General features: G+C 45.6%; 2 protein-coding genes and 1 non-coding gene across 5 annotated transcripts; all 3 read right to left on the reverse strand.

Moving 5' to 3' along the window:
• Positions 1–1206: 1206 nt before the first annotated feature.
• mak16 (MAK16 homolog (S. cerevisiae)) lies at positions 1207–4836 on the reverse strand. Its single transcript, XM_026186555.1, has 10 exons — positions 4500–4836; positions 3876–3925; positions 3684–3793; positions 3531–3595; positions 3181–3332; positions 3020–3074; positions 2495–2569; positions 2307–2417; positions 2134–2199; positions 1207–1912 (listed from the first exon to the last, which is right to left on the reverse strand). The coding sequence occupies exons 1-10, from the start codon at positions 4512–4514 to the stop codon at positions 1700–1702; spliced, it is 912 nt and encodes a 303-aa protein (XP_026042340.1). The 5' UTR covers positions 4515–4836; the 3' UTR covers positions 1207–1699.
• A 692-nt stretch (positions 4837–5528) lies between these two features.
• On the reverse strand, positions 5529–5626 carry LOC113034439 (small nucleolar RNA U13). The gene has a single exon (XR_003274183.1). It is a non-coding gene; the product is annotated as a small nucleolar RNA U13 (small nucleolar RNA).
• Positions 5627–7785: 2159 nt separating this feature from the next.
• Positions 7786–18243, reverse strand: spinb (spindlin b). 3 transcript variants are annotated; one of them, XM_026188083.1, is made up of 7 exons: positions 18114–18243; positions 13450–13785; positions 13317–13365; positions 13076–13170; positions 12730–12885; positions 12188–12421; positions 7786–11722 (listed from the first exon to the last, which is right to left on the reverse strand). In XM_026188083.1, the coding sequence occupies exons 2-7, from the start codon at positions 13499–13501 to the stop codon at positions 11523–11525; spliced, it is 786 nt and encodes a 261-aa protein (XP_026043868.1). In that variant the 5' UTR covers positions 13502–13785; positions 18114–18243; the 3' UTR covers positions 7786–11522. The 3 variants fall into 3 exon arrangements, with proteins under 3 accessions (XP_026043868.1, XP_026043870.1, XP_026043869.1); XM_026188085.1 differs by lacking the exon at positions 18114–18243 and adding an exon at positions 17646–18099; XM_026188084.1 differs by lacking the exon at positions 18114–18243 and adding an exon at positions 17451–17639.
• Between the last annotated feature and the right edge of the window lie 1132 nt (positions 18244–19375).

Here is a 19375-nt window from a genome sequence, read left to right on the forward strand (position 1 = left end):
GAAATGATTACACTAATGTTTTTAATTACCTTTAATGCATGTAAATCACCTGTTGTGTATTTCTACATTCCTACAGTTTTGTTGCACTTTATTTTTGGGGGAAATTGGAAAATATGACGTAAATTTTAAAACATTCTGAAAATTTTTGTCTGTAGTATTAAAGTGAATGATGACCCAGAAAAAGTCGACTGGTTAAACCCAGGAAAACACAAGAAATGATAAATTATCCCGTTTGTGTAGATTTAACATGGCGTCACTCAGCAGATCTCTTAATTGGGGAATTTTGTCGCCTCCGGGGTGCCGTATGGTCATCATGTCACTGCTCGCGCCGAGGTCACGTTATATGAAGTAAAAACGTCACCTCAGCATCTGGTTGTGACGCGTCCACATCTGTCTGAACAGGGCACAATCATGTGACTTTACCCTCTGCTGTCGTCTGATTGGTGGACAGCAGCGCGCTCCAACTATGATGAGTGATTTAACAATAAAACCTTTATGCGGTGAAAACAAACACGAAGCGTTTCAGGCGTCCTGTCTTTGTTTTTTCCTGATCGACCCCAAAATAAAAAAAACCCTGAAGTTTGTTTTTACTCTGCAGTGACCAAAAAGTCTGTGAGGCGTCACCGGGATCGGCGCCTTCAGCTTCCCTCGCCAAAGCGCTCAGCATCCAAAACTATTACACAAGACTTCTTATGCAAAATGGGAAAAACTTTATGGGATGGCCTCGGTCGTTACGCTGTTCAGAGTCTTAATTTCTATATATTAATGAGAAGACGATGCAGCGAAATCAGGTTAAACTACAGCTGACGTCCTTTTTATTTTTCCGTGTGCTCGTAGCAAAATCGTCTGATCAGCCTGAGGGAGGCGCTGCTGTTTGGCTGAAGCATGTGCAACTATAACAGTGAGGTGGAGATCAGGTGATGGAGTCGCTGTTTTTCTGTCTGTTCATTTTTCAGAAATCTGCTAAAATTAAAAAAGCTTATTCTGATTGTTTGCAATGATTCTCTGCAGCTGAAGCTGTCATTGTCCAACTGTGGAGACTCAGTTCTTTGTAAATAAACTATATATATGCTGTATATACGCCGATGACTCACTGCTCTTGTGTTCAACTGTAATTCTTCTGTCTGCCTGCAGAGGGCAGTGCGTCGGACTTTTATCTCAGTTAACATTAAATTCACTTATAACTAAAATTCACTGCATTCAAAGTTCACATTTTTTCCAAGTTTATTTTTATTTCAAACATAAAAATGTTTACAGGGTTTAGAAAAACATTCACGTCCATCTTCTCTCCGTTAGCGCGGCGAACAGAAAAGTCGTCGTTCGCGTCACTGTGGGCGCTTCCTCACGTAATGTTCTGTTTTTGGCTCCACTTCCTGCTCATGTTTAAAGTGAAAGCAGCAGTCATGTGATCACATGCAGCGAGTCATGGATTCGTCTTTAAAGTGTGAAACGGGAAAACTCATTCTGATCAGGCTGTTTGATTATCAAAGGCCAATTAATCAATATTGTGATCAGCTGCGGACCTATCAGTGTCTTTCTGTGCTGGTCACATGACTTCCAGCCGAGCGAGACTTTAAACATGAACAGAAGAGCTGGTCGGACAATCCCCTCAGCTATGTAATGTTGCCGTGGTAACACAAGGTGAGGGAGCGAGGGGGCGTGTCCTCGGCAGTCAGTTTGCTTCGAGGGCACAGCGTCACTACGTGGCTCTGCTCTTGGAGGCGGGCTCTGTCTCCTGCTCGTACTCGATCTCCACGTACGCTCGCTTCTTCCTCGCTGCCGAGCCGTTCGCCGGAGATTTGCCTTTAGACCGCGAAGCCTTCATCTGCACCTCCATCTCCTCTTCAACCTCCTCCTCGCTGGACTCATCCTGCTCCTCCTCATCACTGCTCGTCTTCAGCTTGTTCATGTCCTGCAAGGAGGAAGTCCAGTTAATGTAACAGTCAAACGCATTTAAAGATCACGCCAGCAGAGCGGCGACCGACGTCTGAAAGGACAAAACTGCGTCAACGCGTCTCTGGATTCTGACTTCCTGCTCCTCTCTGACTCAACTTCCTGTCTTATTCAGTCCGACCTGAAAGCAGTTCATCAGACTTCAGTCGCCCCCTGCTGGTCATTAGAGCGAAGAGTTACCTCAAAGTCGCTCAGGTCGCTCTCCTCCACTTCTTCTTCTGCTACGAACTCTCTCTGCCCAACGTCCTGCACGCGCACACACACGCACACGCACGCACACACAGGACATCCTTTCAGAATAAAGTTTTACAAACATGTTCAGCAGCTGGTGTAGTAACAGCTGCCTCAATCACCTCGTCCTCCTCCTCTTCTTCTTCTTCCTCCTCCTCTGACTCGCTCTCCTGGTCCTGCTGCTCCAGCGCTCGGTCGAAGGCGTGCACGGGGAAGTTGTAGATGTCTCCGTACTGAAACAAACATAGACCGTGAGTTAAACCGCACGATCGTCCTTGGCGTGCGAGCAGCGGTCGCGTTGGCGTCGTACCGTTCCCTGTTTAAGTCGCTCCAGCAGCTCCTTCTCGATGGCGTTATCCAGCTGAGCAGCAATCAGAGCCTTCTCCTAAAAGAAAACACCAACAAAGAAGAGACGGCCGTCAGAGCTCCTGTTCCAGGTCAAAGGTCACGATGAGATGAACTACAGAGGAATGAGCAGTGCTTCTGCTTTTGGTAACTTTTAGCAAATGTTTGCATCATTTTATTTTATGAAGTTCAGACAAAAGGAAAAAATCCTGAATCCTCTAAACAGGAGCTGCCAGCAGCTTTTAAGGTGGACCGTTCAGATGCTGCGAATCAGTCATTCCGCCTTAAATATCAGTTCGACGCCTGTTCCTCTTCAAAGCGAGGAAAGAATTCCACCCGGACTTTATTCAACATGAACGTTCCCTCTCTGTGGAAAACCGAAACTCGGCTCCTAATTTGTAAGGAAAATGTGACCTACGACCTCTCGTAGTCTGATTGCAGCTCTGTTAGGTGGTCAAGAGCCACCTTTGGGTGTGGTTAAAAGTCTCACCTCCTTCCTCCTCTCTCTGGTCTCCACCTTCCTGCTGAGAGGAACCAGCTTCCTCCTGAAACACACAGACAAGCAGGATGAACGCGGCGGGACGACACACCAGCTTCCTACTCGCAGTACTCGCTGTACTTTGTGTACTGCAGTACGGTCTGAGTACTCACTGCCTTTTGAGGACCAGTTTGCGCATGCGGATCAGGTACTGGGTGATTTTAGTGAACCTCTGTTTGCATTTGTGTCGGATGAATCGAGGCCAGTAGATCAAGTTCTCATCTATCTGTTCCAGAGCCTTCTCATAGTTCTTACTGAGCTTCACCTGCGCGCACACACACACACACACACACACACACACAGTTTGAGGCGTGAGTTAAAATCTTGTAAACTGAAGTTAGCTTCTTTTACACCAGATTCTTTAAACTGTGTCGAGGACGTCGGGCCATCGTCAGGAGACGTGACGTCTCCGTGTCTGGTGATCCACCACGACGAGTGACATAATCCCACTTTAGCCGCTCACCTTCTCCCACATCCTGGCAGGAAAAGCCGCCCTCTCGATGACCTTCATGTAGAGGAAGCACTGACCTGAAACACAAACGTTCCTCGCGTTACTCCCAAGACCTGCTGACCTGAGATCTGCCGGTAAAGCTGATGAGAGCGAGCGAGGACTCACCTTTCTCCTCCCTGATGGTGGCGTACTGGCTGTTGGCGAGCGGGCAGGACGCGCGGTTACACAGGCCCGTGATGTTGTACTCATTCCGGCAGAAGTTCTGACTCTTGGTCCTGGACAGAGAAACAAAGACGTGACACGGCTCAGAGCTCGTCAATGACACGAGTCGATAAATCCAAGCCGAGCGTGACTTACTTCACTTTGAAGGAGCAGAACTGCGTGTTTCCAATGATGTCCCAGATCACCTGCAGGGGGCGGATCACACACTGATGCACATTACTGCTGCCTCAGTTTCTTTTTATGATTTTATTTAATTATTCGTCACAACTTTGAGAGACTTCACCATTAGACTTACTATCGTGTGAATTTATTTTAGCACTTTTCTGCTTACGTGAATCTATTTAAGGATGTGTTGCGTGCTGAGCTTTTGTTAAGTCTGACTACAGTTCGTCTTTTTCCTTCATGTGGAGCCTGATGATCTTTACGACACACGGAGAAAAGAATGATGGGTAACTGTGGCCGAAGTGAGGTCCACGCAGGTCTGTGACTGACTCCGCTTCATGATGTATTGATCGGAGTGTTTGCTGGAAAACTAAAAAACGTTAAAACTGATTTTATTTAATGGAATTTGGCGTGACCGGAAGAGCCGGCTAGCATTTAGCCTGGTGATGTGTTGAAACGCGTATTTTATCTCCGGATAAATGAGTACGGTTCAGCTCATGGTTCCTTTAAACTCCGGAGCTCTCACCGGCCAGCTAGCGTTAGCACGCAGAGCTAACAGCGCTTCTCGGCGGCTGTAAAAGAGCTTGTGACACTTACGTCGTCGTGCTGCATTTCCGGGTCCTCTCAGAGCGGGTCGGCTCGTCGGATATAATAAAATTAAATAAGTTCCGATCACGGCGTGAGACTTTCAGCAGACCTGGAACCACATGGACGATCAGGGCGACACCATCTGTGTTTGGACAGAAATCTCATCCGGAGTGACGTCACCCGGAAGAAACATCGCGAGACTTCGAGATGTAACGTGTGTTGTAGATGTTATTATTACTTAGCGCATGCATTCGTGTAAAACGGCGTGATTGGGCTGCTGCTGAATAAAGATGATTGAATAGAGATTACAAGCGGAAAACACTGGAAACAGAGAAGCCTCCATCAGCATGCACCCGGCCAGGTGGAGAACTTCATCTACACCTCCCATCTCCCGTACAACCACAACTAGAAGTTCCACTCATGACAGGAAACACTTAAACACATCACCGAGACGTTACTGGCGGAGCTCAGCTTGACTTCAACATTTAGGTGGAGGTCGCTGGGTTGATGGGTCAGTGCAGTCAGACTCTGGGGAGTCAGCTGGCCTGCTGTGTGCTGAGTTCACTGACCCACTTCTGCACTCAAACAAAATGACTCCCGTTTCTCTGTGAACCCTAAAGCAGATGTTTTTGCTCTGTGGTGCATTCAGGTTCACATGATTGTGGTTTAAAGAGTTGTTGTGTAGCCTGTACAGGTGTTTGTAAGTAAAGACCACCAGACTGGGACGTGACACCTAACCCACCACCCACTCCGAGTCTGTGGCATCCCTGTCATTCAAAAACATTGACTGGGATTCTGTTTATGTGTATTTATCATTAAATAACAGACAAAACAAAACGACAGCACCGACAGTAAAAAGCATGTTTACAACTAAAGAAAGTGTCACCACTAAAAAACTACACTATTACTACAAACATGTACAAGTACAGAATCTGAGATAGAACTATGCAGAGTAGAACATCACTGCAGGAACATCCTGATCAGCGATAATATGAAACATTGACTAATGATCCGTATCTTATAAATGCTTCTTGTCAAGGTCAGACGGGCTGAGGCGCATGCGTAACAAGAAGGCTGCACCTTACACGGATTGTCCGTGAACGCACCAATCATCATACTTCTTGAACAAGAAGGATCATAATACAGCGCACGCGCTCTGAGGCTTTACGGAGCGGCTCGAGCGCTCTGAGTGACGGTGCTCTTCTTCACGTGAGCGTTTCTCTTGACTTCATCAGCTCACTGCGCAAACTCCGACAGCGCGGCACGCAAAAGGTTTTAATGTTTCTGAGCGAGAAAACGTGAGAGCAGCACGGGTTTCTGGTCTGACGGGAGCGATGCATTCTGGGAAAGACCGCGGTTCAAATCAGCTCTGCAGCGACCCCAGCGCTCTGGAGGGGAGCTGCAACATAAAAACACAAGACTGAAGAAGTTTAATGTCATATACACACCGCAAAACACAAATGGTTACGCTGAGCAATCAAATTGTTACTTTGCGAGTTCCCTTCAAACAACTAAATAAACAAGTAACTAATATAAAGAATAAATGTAGTACTTATGTGTTTATGTACACAAAGGTAGGGTGTAGTTAAAATTTGAAAGTGCAAGTAGTTATGCAACACAGTGTTAAGATATTCAGAATGTGCAAATTTTAAAATTGTTTATGTTGTATGAAGTTGTGTTATATTGTATATAAACGTTCACAGTTGCAAATTTACAGGTCAGGTTATTGATAGACAATCACAGTTCGACAGTTAGTCAGGGATTCAGTAGCCTGATGGCCTGTGGGTTGTCCTTACTTTCACACTCCTGTAGCGTCTGCCAGATGGCAGGAGTGTGAACAGTGTGTGCTGTGGGTGGGTGCGTCCCTATCCTGAGTGGTGCTGTTCTCGTACCACACTGATGGAGTTTGTCAGGATACTCTCAACTGTTCATCTGTAAACATTGCTGAGATGTTTGGAGGTTAATCCTAATTTTCTCAGCTTCCTCAGGAAGAAGAGTCGTTGTTGAGCCTTCTTGATGATCTGCCGTGGTTATGGGTCCAGGTGAGATCCTCACTGATGTGGGTGCAGAGGAATTTGAAGGTCTTCACCCTCTGCACAGGAAGTTTTAGTGCACAGGCATATTAATAAATCAGACACAGAAAATAAGAACTGAGTAGAAGGAGTTTGTTTGTAATGAAACTGTGTGTGACGTCTGAAGTACAGAAATAACACCATATAAGACACATGTTGAGCGTCAAATGTTAGAGATCCTGCAACTGGCGTTTTGGACTGTGCAGGGGTCTCTCTCTTCCAGAAGATGATTGAATAAAAGAAATATAAATGTTTTAACACACTATGAGTCGGTTTTCTCTGTTCTATCATGGGGACAAAAGAATCGGGGTTAATAATACATAGTGGGGCGAGCTGGTCTCTCCTCATCCTCGGGTCAACAATCACCTCCTTAGTCTTCTAAACATTTAAGGACAGATTTTCCAGGCACCAGGTCACCAGCTGAGCCACCTCTTCACTGCAGGCCGTCTCCTCTCCAACAGCTATCAGCCTAACAATGGTTGTGTTGTCAGCAAACTTAATGATGGAGGTGTTGCTCTGGGAGGGGATGCAGTCATAGGTGAAGAGGGTGTACAGGGGTGGACTGAGCACACAGCCTTGGGGGGTCCCTGGGCTCACTATCTTTGTACGTGAGATACCAACTCTGACTGCCTGAAGCCTGCCTGTGAGGTGCTTTTCCACCAGTCTGTTTGGGCTGACGGTGTTGAATGCTGAGCTGTAGTCTATAAACAGCATTCGAACATAGGTGTCCTTATATTCGAGGCGTGAGAGGGCTGTGTGGAACGCTGCATTAACGGCGTCCTCGGTAGAACGATTCTTCCGATATGCAAACCTGCAGAGTCGAATGTGTCCGGGATGGATTCTTTGATATGGGACACGACTATCCTCTCAAAACACTTCGTTACAATTAAAGTGAGAGCAATGTTCAAACGACTCTAAATATTTAATACTTAATAAACCTCATAAACAGACTCCGACTACAAAAACTTTGTGTTTTCTGAGCCAATCACAGGTGGACTTGTGTTTTGGAACATTATCGCTTTAAGATAATGATCCACTTCTACTTTGGTAACTACACAAGTTCAGCAAAGATCCACTGTCTGTGTTAAAAAGTGAACCCAAATCCATTTTACACCCAGTCCCAGTCTAAAGCCAAAATCTGGTTTCTGCTCTCTCTGAGGATCAGTGTGTCACAGTTTGTACAGAACGAAGTGTCGGAGGCAGAAAGAACGAGCGAGTCCGAGTGCAAAAACAGAGAAACAGTTTATTTTAGTAAATAGTGAGCTTTTCACTGCTGTACAACACTGGCATCTGTAGGTTGGCACACTTTAAAGGGACGATCCACCCAAAAACTGAACAAAACCAAAACAGAGTTCACACACATTACCGCCGCTGCGACGTCTGTACAAGCTCTGCTGCTGGACTCGTAACGGCTGCGTGCCCTGCTGGTCCAGGATCCTGTTTAATGCTTTTCCCCTTTCTTTTTTTGGACCATTAACCCGACAACAAATGTCATCAGGGACACGGGGGACAAGTAAAAGAAGAAGAAACAAAAAGGCACCGAAAGCCACAACAGACAGCCGGACAACTGAAAACTACACGGACATGCAACTCACATCGATTTACACAGAGCTAATATATGCATGCAAAAACAACACTGCTCTGAACACACACACACACACACACACACACATATACACACACACACACACACACTCCTGAACGCACCACTCCACATCAGGGAGGCTCGGCATTCACATCACCCCCCAAGCCCGACCCCCACCCCGGAGTCTCTCAGCACATCCTGTGATTCGTAACTGTAGTAAACTGTAGTGAAGCCAAGTAACACGCCTAACAACGTCACGGTGACTCTAGAGCAGCCGTGGATGGGATGAACAGATTCTGGAATTAAGCCTGTGTGAAATGTGCCGGAGCTCACGCCACAGTGAGCAGACATACGTGCACGTGTATGAATCCACCATCCAGAACGTGTTCAGGTTCCTGCGTCCTCCAGCCGATAAAATAAAAATACAAAATAATCAAATCAAATCTGAAGAGTTTAGAAAAACAACAGATGATTTCAATCTGAGACAAACCGACAAAGAGCTCTAGACTCTGACGTAAGTGACAGGATGAGGACACGGCTTCTAGAGCCTAAGGAAAAACAACATAAGGTGGGAATCCTTCAACGGCATTTTCATCATGTGCATTCTGACGGGATATTAAAGTACAGATTCTAGAATCGTGTGGGATCAGATTCTGAAAACAGAACCTCAACAAGCCTTCAATCAGAACTCACACGTAAACCAGAACAGCTCTAGAGAGAAGTGACTCCAATCAGAGACAAATGTTTTCTAGAATCTGAAAACAAAAAGACCAAAAACAGCTTCAAAGTTTTCCTCGCATCGCACAGAATCAAACCGCAGCTCTCAAAGAGCTTCAAATGTGCAGGCTCCATTTTCTGCACGTACGCTCTCGAATTAGTAAGGAAACTGTCGACACGCCTCCATGTGGCTTCCACTGATTCTACAGCAGCCTGGGCCTGATGTTGTAGAAGGTTCCAGAGTCTCAAGTAAAGAAGGATTCAACACAATTTCAACCAAAGACTCTACAAGCATTCTTCTTTGAATGAAAATACACATAAAATCTATTTTAGTGCAATTCTGGAAACAGATTCTAGAATAAACTGTAAAAAGGATTTAAGATTTGTTCTAGACTCCGTAAAATATTCCAGCGCTGTTTGAGATCAAACCTGAAAAAGGTTCCACAGTTAAACGATTCTAGAATCTGACCGTCCAGAACCAACACAGACAGGATGAAGAGTGTGTGTGTGTGTGTGGGGGGGGGGGACAGAGGAACAAATGAAATACTGAAGAAATAAATGTTCCATCATATGATGTCTAGGAAAAAAACTGACTTTTTCCAACACTTGAAAAAACGTTTTTGTTCAATCAATCAAATATCCTCCAGAACCAGAGTCATCCAGAGCAGCACATAGTTTGATGTAAAACCACAGAGCCCCGAACATTAGCTGAACTGCTGAAAGATATTTTGTCAACTCTGGAAGTCATAATCATCTTTCCAAACCAGATACATTCTTGAATCGGAGACTTTCATGGGAAACAATACTGAAAAACAGACTCTAGAACAAAACAAAAGTCTAGAATATAAAAAACAATTATCCCACAAAAACCTCAGAAGCTGAACATGTTTGATTTTCTAGAATATTTCGACCTTCATGTTCTAGGATGTATAGCTGGGCAGTTTAGGACAGTTGGTTCTGCGACCAAGAGGACAGACGTTGGGACAACATAAAACAGATTCTTGAATAATTAAAAAAAACAAAAACAATAAAATAATAATGACAATAAAAATGTCTGTTATACATGTTGACGGAAACAGACAAACAGGGTCCAGAAGAGCAGGTTAAGGTCCAAATCTGAGAGGATGTTAAGATTTCTAATCCAGATTTGGCCCAGAATCAGGGAAGCTGGGGTTCTCAAGACTGTCTACAATGTTTGCCTCAGTGTTGTAGAACTTGTGGGAAATCTAACAGAAAACCTTGAACCTAAACGGCAAACGAACGCGGTGAGATGTTAAACTTGGGTATTTTAGTTCTAGAGGACGAAGACTTGTTCTAGAGCTTGGGAATGCAGAGTCCAGGATGAGAACTTTAAACCGTTTCCTCGCGCTGGAAAAAGGGGGAAAAAAACCGCGCTGATGAGACTCCGCTGTAAACCAAAACGTATTTCACCTGGAACGTGTCGTCTAACAGGAATGTTCTGGACTGAAATCCGTTTGGATCCAGAACCAGAATGAACTGTTTGGCAACTACAAAGGAAATTATGTTGGATTTTTAAACATATAGTTTGAGATCTTTTAATCAGGCACACGAGATGTGGTTCAGGCAACATGGCTGTTTATGCGTCAGCTGTTTGGTGCAAGAAAAAAAAAAAAAAAAGACCACCTACTGTGATGGGCGGAGCTACATCAGCTAAGAGTTTATGCTGTTTTACAGCGAGCCGTGAACCCGGGGACGAGCGCCCAAATCCAGAGTCAGTGAGCAAAGTGAAATCCGTCAGTTATAGAAACATTATTGTACACACCTGCAACAGCCGCAAGCGTCCTACAAGCTAAGTGGGTAATAAAAAGTATACACAACAGATAAAAACATAAAGGTGTCAATACAGAGAAAAGGTATGACACAAACCATGTAAACTCTACAGCAGCAGCAGGAGGAAGGGGAGCACACCTTTATAAAAAAACTATTTTGTGTTTAAGATCCGACATCAGCTTTGGAGCCAACCAGGACAGCTGTTTTTATGACGGAGACGACAGATGTGAACCCAAATCACAGCTGCAATGATGGAAAACATGCTCAGAAAACAACAGTATGGTGTCTTCATTCACACTTTGCTGTTTCCTGGATGCTGAATTTGGGAAAACAAACACTGAAGATGTTTGATGTGAAACATAAAATGATTGTGGGACACAAACAGCAACAAGAAAGAGACAAGTGATGAACCCAAAGTCTGTTTCCCCGCTGCATCTCTCAGTGTTGGTTTGCAGATAGACGTCGTCGATAATGCGGCTCCTGAAGTCCCGTCCCTTCATCGACCCCCGCAGAGCTGCTCGCCCCCCTCTTCGTCAGATAACGGAGGTCGCAGAGGGTCCGAGGGGGTTCAGGGAAGGGAGTACTTATTCAGAAAACCTTGCGTTCTCTCTGTGGGGGTCTCAGGATCGAGTCCTCTCTACACCTCTGGGTGAAGCAGATTTTATTTATTCAAAAACCGATTTTGTGAAAGTGGAACGATGAGCGATGGACGACTGGAGCTGGTCTGAAGGGCGCTGTCTGGATTTTTGTCCTGTTTTAAGGCATTTCACCAAAGAGAGTACAGAGCTGACTGGTCTGCACTGGGCAGAGGGTTTCTGGGGGGGTTGGTGGTTCTCAGCAAGTCTTTTTTAAACAGGGTTTCTGGTCTTAGGAGGTCTTGACCAGGTCGTAGACGTAGATGTGGAAGTCGTCGTCGAATTTGATGAAGTAGACGGAGGGTTTGGCCTCCACCTGGTGGATCACCATTCCCGACCTCTTCCCGCCGTCCTCTTTGGCATACTCGACCTGTTTGCCCACCAGACTGTCGACCACCTCGCCGGGCTCTCGCTCCGCCGTCACGCTGTCGTCTGCAGACACGAACACAGAGAAAAGGTCAACTTTATTTATCGTCTTTGCAGAATTTGATCACGAGGCGACTGATAGAGTATTAAACACACCAAAGCAGCAGGTGTTTGATAATCAGGAAGCACCAGCAGTAATATTTACTCGAGTACTCTGCCTCATGAAACAGAAAACCAAAGCAGCGCTGAGCTTGTTTGAGTGAAACCTTGAAAGGAACCCACATCAGCCAGCGTGGAAGCAGCAAGCGTCTGGATGGCACAGAAGCCGATAAAGGCCCACATGTGGATTACTCTCACACACACAGGAAGGAAGCTGAGCCTGCGAGCACTGGCAGCGCTCCCACTCATGAACACGTTGGTTCTTTGATGCCAACAACTCGCTGCTTCAGCGCTCAGTTTCCTGCTTCACTTTTTACTGAAACAGAGAAAAACGTGGCGAGCTGTGACGCCGCCCAGTGCGCTCACACTCACTGGAGTCGGGCATGATGCGCAGGTCGCCCTCCTTGTAGTCGTCCAGCAGCTGGTACATGTAGAGCACCGGGTCCTTCTCGTAGGTGATGTAGAACCAGGAGGTCATGATGGGAGCGCGGGCCAGCACCATCCCCCTCCACTCCTCCTTCGGCCCGTCCTCCGTCTCGAACATGTGCTCCACCGCCTTACCGATCATCGTGTCTGCCAGCAGTGAGTCGGTCACACGGGCCGGAGCTGGACCAATCGTGGGACAGAGAGACACACGGAGAGGTGCGGTTACATCATTGGGACGCCGGGCAGGATGTTAAATAAAGTAACAGCAGTAACTACGTGCATTTACTCGAGTATTCGGCTTAATCTGCAGCAATACAACAGAAAACGTCTGACACAATGAGCCAATCAGCAGCCGCTGCTGCGGACCTCGATGTCCATAAAGTTTGTGACAGTCACACGTTAAAACTCGTCTGGCCGTGTCTCGCTGCGGCTGACAGCTTATTTCCGCCACGAGCCAAACGCGGCGGCCATGACGGGTGGCTCCTCACCCACTCTGTCGGGCAGAACCTCCAGCCCCACCACCCGCTCGTCGGTGTACAGCTCCAGGCCGTAGATGCAGTCGAAGCCGTCGTATTTGATCAGGTAGAGGGAGGGGTTAACGGGCACCTGGTCCAGGACCGTCCCCTTCCACTGCGACGACTTACCTGAGAGGAAGCAGACACGTAAACACCAGCACAGGTGACTCGTTCTCACACGATGCTTAACTTTCTGCGTTTCTATAAACCATCATTTGATCCACTGAGGGACATGTTAATGTTTAACTCGCCAAACTAATCAAATATGAAGCATCAAAAGGAAAATGAGACAGAGGAGAATCACATGGAGCCGACTTACTGCCCTCCTTCCAGATGTGCTGGATCCTGCAGCCCACGATGTTCCTTCTGGGCTGAGTCAGGGTCTTGCTGGGACCCACGCTGGTCCTCTGCTTCCTGCAGGGAGGCGGTTCAGACACGATGAAGGGTGAGGAGGAGAAGATGGTGTGACACCGGTGCGAGCTGGTGACTTTTCATTCATTTGTTGTGTCTTTTAATTAAAAACTTTATTGTACAAATGAAAAAAAAACTGTTTTACTTACTTGTGCGGATTCTTTTTCTTCATCATGTTTGCAGAGACGCCCGAATGTCCTGAAACACACAAACACATCAGTCTGATGACCAGTCGGCAGCGTGTCACGGACATGGGTGGAGCGCCTCGCTCATGTAACTCACCTCCGTCCGCTCGGGGCCGCGGCGCCGTTGGGCTCTTGAAGGGGGTCTTCATTCATCCACCTGTAGAGGAGCAGCCAACCACACCAGCAGTCCGGGCTAAATGCTGGGAGTTTGTGTTAAGACGAGGCTGATGTGGAGGGTGGAGGATGAGGATGGAGGAAAGGAGGGGTGGGGCAGGAAGGGGGAAAGGGTGGGGAGAGGAGGGAGGAGGTGGGAGTGAAGGAGCACCAGGAATTAGGCTGGACCCTGGAGAGGCTGCATTCAGGCTGGGTACAGACTAACGCCTGGAAGTGACGTCACAGCTGCCAGAACCTATACGGGAACGATGCGTTCAATCTGAGGAGGAAAAGACGGAGACACGGACACGTAAACGCCAACGTTTTACATCAGAGTGATGAATTTAATATAGACGTTTTAATACAACCACTACGTAAAGTTTAAAAAGCTTGTTTTGTTAAAGAAAAGCCAAATAAAAATGTGTAAGTTTTAAAAGAGAAAACAAACAAACAAACAAACATGGCACACGAGGCTGAAACAGGAAGTCTAAACGATGCATCCTGACAGTTAAACAACAAAAACTCCAAACAGGAAACTCAGTTTATCAGTCACGAGTTTAACAACGTTTGATTGGATGAGAGCAGTTGCTAGACTGGAGGTCAAAAGGTCAGCAGAGTGACTCGTGGTGAACAGCAAGGACTGATTAGCCTGATGAATCTCGCAGGTCGGACTGAATGCAGCAACGTTAATGTTTTATGGATCCTGACCAATCACAGCAGCTGAAGGCGTCTCCTTTTAAATCTATGCTGAAGGTAAAACGTCCAGCGTTGGATACATTTAAAGCAGAGTTTGTGACTAATCTGATTACTGGTTGGCAGTCAAAGGCTCTAAAGGTCAGAGGTCAAAGGTCAGGAATGCTGCAACCTGCTGTTTGTTACTCAGTGAGCAGTGAGTCAGTCCCATAGACTCACACGTTAAAACAAAAGAAACAAACATGTTTACAGCCTGATCCGCTCTTTAAGTGATGATGTATGAATTTTGCTTCTGGGCCCAAACTGCTCTGTGTTTATTAAAGCTGTTGTGTTTTTAACATGTTTTAATGTTTTGTATCTCGTTCTATTTGATGTCAACAATCCCCGAAAAACAGTCAGTGATCCCTGTCGGCCTCTCTTGGTTTTAATTATCATCCCTATTCATTTTAAAACGCAATTTTTAAGCCCTTCTGATGTAACTCCAGCCCAGCCCATGCAGCAGTATATTAATGACTAACCTCGTACTGTGGATGGATTATCTCAGTTGTTCTCCTGACTGAAGTTTGGTCCGTTTACAGCATCCTGCCATGTGACTGTATTTGTCTCTAACCATCAGGAACCTTCACGTTAACTTTTATCAAGTGGAAAAGTGTTAGCGTTCGTCCTCCAGCTTCACTGTGTTTATGCTAACATAGCTGTGTCGCTAGAGATCACGTAGCACATCATTATATAGCAGCTAGCCCAACTTCAGTAACCCTGCAAACGTCACTGCTGTTTAGTTTCCTGTCTTCATTTATGTTGGGAGTGACAGCAGAGCTGTAGATGGATTATTTCCTCCTCCAGCTGTACGGGACCAGGATGGTTCTATAACTCTGGATCACAGCTGTATCTGTCAGCTTTAGGCCAGAAATACAGCACTGAACTGAAGCTAACACACATTTATTCGACTCCTGCAAATCTGCAGGAATTGAGGAAATTCAGGTTGTGGTTAAGAGCTGAAACAACAAAGACAGCGCCAGTGCAAGTATATGGACCTCACCATCTTTTAATGACACACAGATTATTAATTTAATAGATGTTTGATCATTATCTTGTAGTTTTTAATGAAAGTGCCACGTTTTTGCTCTTGGACTCTACTACAGCAGTTTTGCATGATCCAAAGTTCAAAATAATCCTTCTTTGTTGGGCATCGATGCAGTGAGATGGTAGATATTATTCACATTAAAAAATTAAAAACATAACACCTGTGCATGAAAAACAAATCCAAGCAGACGAATATCCACACAGTCTTTTAATACATATTATTATATATAATAATATAGTTCCTGCCAAATAAGAAAGCGAAGCGTTAACCAGCCCTCCTACCATCTGATAAATCAGCTCAAGGACCACGAGAAGTCAGTCACCCTCGTCACTTCCTCTCTAGAAAGATCAGATCTACGTAAAAACAGAACTGCAGCAGGTAGAACAGTCGGTGTGAACAAAGATGCCTTCCTCTGGTAACCAAACAGAAAACAGGACTGAGCCTGAAAATCCCCTCCACGCTTTAACCAGGTCACAAACAGCGGCGGGAGGATTCGCACCGAGCTGCTCCTGATGTTTGCAGCTGTCACCGCACCTGCAGCAGAAACCACAGACCTGCTGCTGCGACACCAACCGCCAGGTCACAGTGACATCACCGCGTAACGGCAGACTCGCAGCAGAAGAGCAGGATAGAGGGTCACTCTGAGAAGCAGCCTTTAAACTCCGGACAGGTGAATGAGCATCTGCAGGGAAACCTTCTCACACTGAATCCAAACAGGGACCCAAACAAACCCGTCTGTAAGCGCTACACTGACAAAACCTGATACTTTATTCAAGAATATCATCATCTGATCAACAAACTCTGGACTCAATATGAATTTGTAATGAAATATTTCTACAATCTTGAACTGAATCCACGTATGTGCGCTTCAAACCCAAATATCTGCTTTGTAAATGACACCAAAGCTGCTCACCTACATCCTTTAATGGAACATCGCGCTCAAAGACAAGCGCACGTCAGGAAGAAATAAGACACTTACTTATTAAATCTGATTTCCAGACAATATTCTGAATAGATCTGGTAACATTAAGAGTTCGTTAGTAAAGGTGACTTATTCTGCTCTCTCACAGTAGCTCTGCGTGATTTACAGCTCAAAATAAGCCTTTGTTTCCTCACACTGCAGGCTTTCCTCCTCAGGCTTCTATTTTCAGCGACCTGTTAAAATCCACCAGTGACCCGTTTAAACTTAGCTTGAATCCGGTTTGAGTTTTGTATGAAAATATAACGGCTAAAACTTTTCCCTATAATTTAACCATTGAGTTACTTTTGCAGAAATCATTAAGACCAAAGTGTGTCCTTCAGATTTACTAGAATGGTGAGCAACATACATGGAGAACCGCGGCGACCCGTTCAAAGGTCATGAAGTCTGACCCTGTGTCCTCGGTGCATCTGGAACGATCCGCAGGTTAAAAGGAAAAAAAGAGGTTTTGCTTTAAAATACTGACTTTGTTTTTAAATCTAAGAGTTTTTCACAGCGTTGTGGATCCACTGTGTTGTTTGTTACAAGTGTTTCCAGCTCATGTCGTTTAAGTCGTGGCTTTTGTTCCGTGATGGTTGATCACTGCTCATTTGCCCCTTCAAAGCAGGAAACTTCTCAGTTTTGTCCGCCCTGTGGAGTGTGGCATCCCCCAAGGCTCCACGCTGGGACCACTCCTACTTTCATTAAATGTGCTGCCTTCTTGACTTTTATCTAACGTTTATACATTTTTCCATCTCCACTGTCATCACGCTCACATTCCAGTCCAGAATGAAACATCATGGGACGTAACGCACTTTGGCTCTGCTCCTATTGTGACAGTGAGTGTGGGGAACTTGTCTGGATTTAACCTGACAAACAGCAGTCCATATCTGAGGGAATTCCTGCTCTACAGATGCCTGTAAGACGATCAGCATCAAGTAAACTCCGTTTGAAACGATTATTGGAAGGTTTTCTAATCGTGGTTCAGATTTGTCACAGAGAAACAACAACAAGTCTGACAACTACAGAAGTTCAGGGACACTAGAAACTAAAAAGAGGCAATTGGACTTAAATTTAGTGCGAGAGGGCCGACATCTCCCAATTTTGGAGCACAAAATTACGAAAAATTAATTTGATTGTTTTAAAAAACCAAGCAAACAGAAGGTGTGCAGATGAGAGAAAATAAAGTAAACAACAGCAAAACACCTACGTGTGAAGTGTCACTAAGCTCGCGAGTAGTATCCTCCCCACAGTGGATAACCTCCGCCCTCCGGCCACTTGGAAACACCTAAAACTTTAGTTTGCTGACATTTTTTTTTTTTTTAGCTCTGCCATAAAAAATACTTTGGTTATTATGATTACACCTTTACTCCACGGGGAGAGGGGGGTTGACCGGGGGACCGACCTCAGGTGTTTGCCTCCGGACTGTGTGGCAGGTGAGGACGGCCTGCTGACACCGGACCGACTCACTGTTGTGGCTTCAAACCCGCACACAGCGGTTCTTAGAGCTGCTCCCTCCGCACCTGAAGGCTGGAGGAGCTAGTCCTGCTGCTGCTGATGATGGTGGTGATGAAGATGACCACGCAGAGGTCACACTTTTACCCGCCCCCCTCCTCCTCCTCATCGAGCTGCATCCTCACGCTAAATATCAAAATATGCGCGCAGCTAATTGGCTCGTTCTCCCGCACGCGCGGCGGCCATGTTGCGCCAGTACCGAGAAAACCCGCAGCGGTGCGAGAGCAGGCGCAGGCGAACAAAGGAGAAGGGAGGTCTGCTGCGGAGAAAACGGCCGCTGAGCGCGCGGCTCTGCACACAAACAGCGGCGCACGCACGGCTCGGTCACCGGCGGCGCGTGAGGGTCGCACGTTCTTACCGACACAGAGATCAGAAGCGCCGCATAATCCCGATCAGCCGCCGAGGCTCCAAATTGATCCGCTCAGCCTCCCTTTGGTGCTCCGCTGCGTCAAGCTAGCTGCGCCAAGATGGAGGGAGGGCGGGAAAGAGGCGGCGCGCCCCTTCAAAATAAGAGCGCCGGCTCTACATATTGCCACCAAAGTAAAAGATGAAATGAAGGAAATGCTTTCCTTCAAGTGTTATGTGGACTTTTTTTTTTTTATCTCCCAGTCACCACTAAAGTGCAAAAGTATTTCAGATTAAAAGCAGGTGACCTGATTGGCTGTTTTCAGTGCTGAAGAGCTTACTCTCCCATCACTTACCCTGGGTCGCCCCCTCAAGGCTACTGTTGTTGTGATTTGGCACTATATAAATAAAATGGAATTGAACTTTCAAACTTCCACAAGGGGGCGACCCGTGGCAAGTGATTCTACAGAAGCCTGTGGGAGAGTAAGCTCTTCAGCACTGAAAACAGGCAATCGGGTCTCCTGCTTTTAATCTGAAACACTTTTTAACTTCAGTGGTGACTGGGAGATAAAAAAGTCCACATAAAACTTTAAGGCTCGTGTAGCAACAGAAATGCCAAACTCAAAGATATTATAATAAACACACAGGTCAGAATATGACATGTTAAAATACTGGACTATCAACATTTTAATATGACAAATAATGACACAGTACAAGATCATCAGCAGAAAGCAGAAAGTGGAAAACCCTGGCCTATAGGCTTATTGAAATTGCACATTGAAAGTGTGTATCACTAATTGTCAGACTGGGTTTAATAACTCTGATCTTTTCTATTATTCTTCTTATGAAATGAAATCCTTTATGTAAACAGGCAATCTCATTGATATTAAGTTCTCTTTTTCAGGAGAGTATGAAGAGAGACAGCTGCACTGTAAAACGACACATGATCGTGTTTTGGAGCTTTTTTTGCCTGAAGCCGGATAAATTCAGAATGTCATTTATAGGTTTATCAGTACTCAGTCAAAGAAGGACCCAGTCTAAACTGTCGTCACTGTTTGACTCTTTTGGCTTTAAGCATTCAGTTTCCTACAGACCTCGCTGCAGCTCATTGTGGTAAAAGAGAATATGTTTTCACAGTTTTGAATATTGAGCACAGAGCAAAAATAATTATAGATCATATTTCTGTTAAACAAGGAATGATTAAAATGATTTACGGTAATGAATAATTTAATGGTTTTTGATTTGTAGATTTTTGAGGGAAATGAGTAAGTTATC

This window comes from Astatotilapia calliptera, chromosome 12 (genome assembly GCF_900246225.1).
Source record: "Astatotilapia calliptera chromosome 12, fAstCal1.2, whole genome shotgun sequence".
Taxonomy (NCBI): domain Eukaryota; kingdom Metazoa; phylum Chordata; class Actinopteri; order Cichliformes; family Cichlidae; genus Astatotilapia; species Astatotilapia calliptera.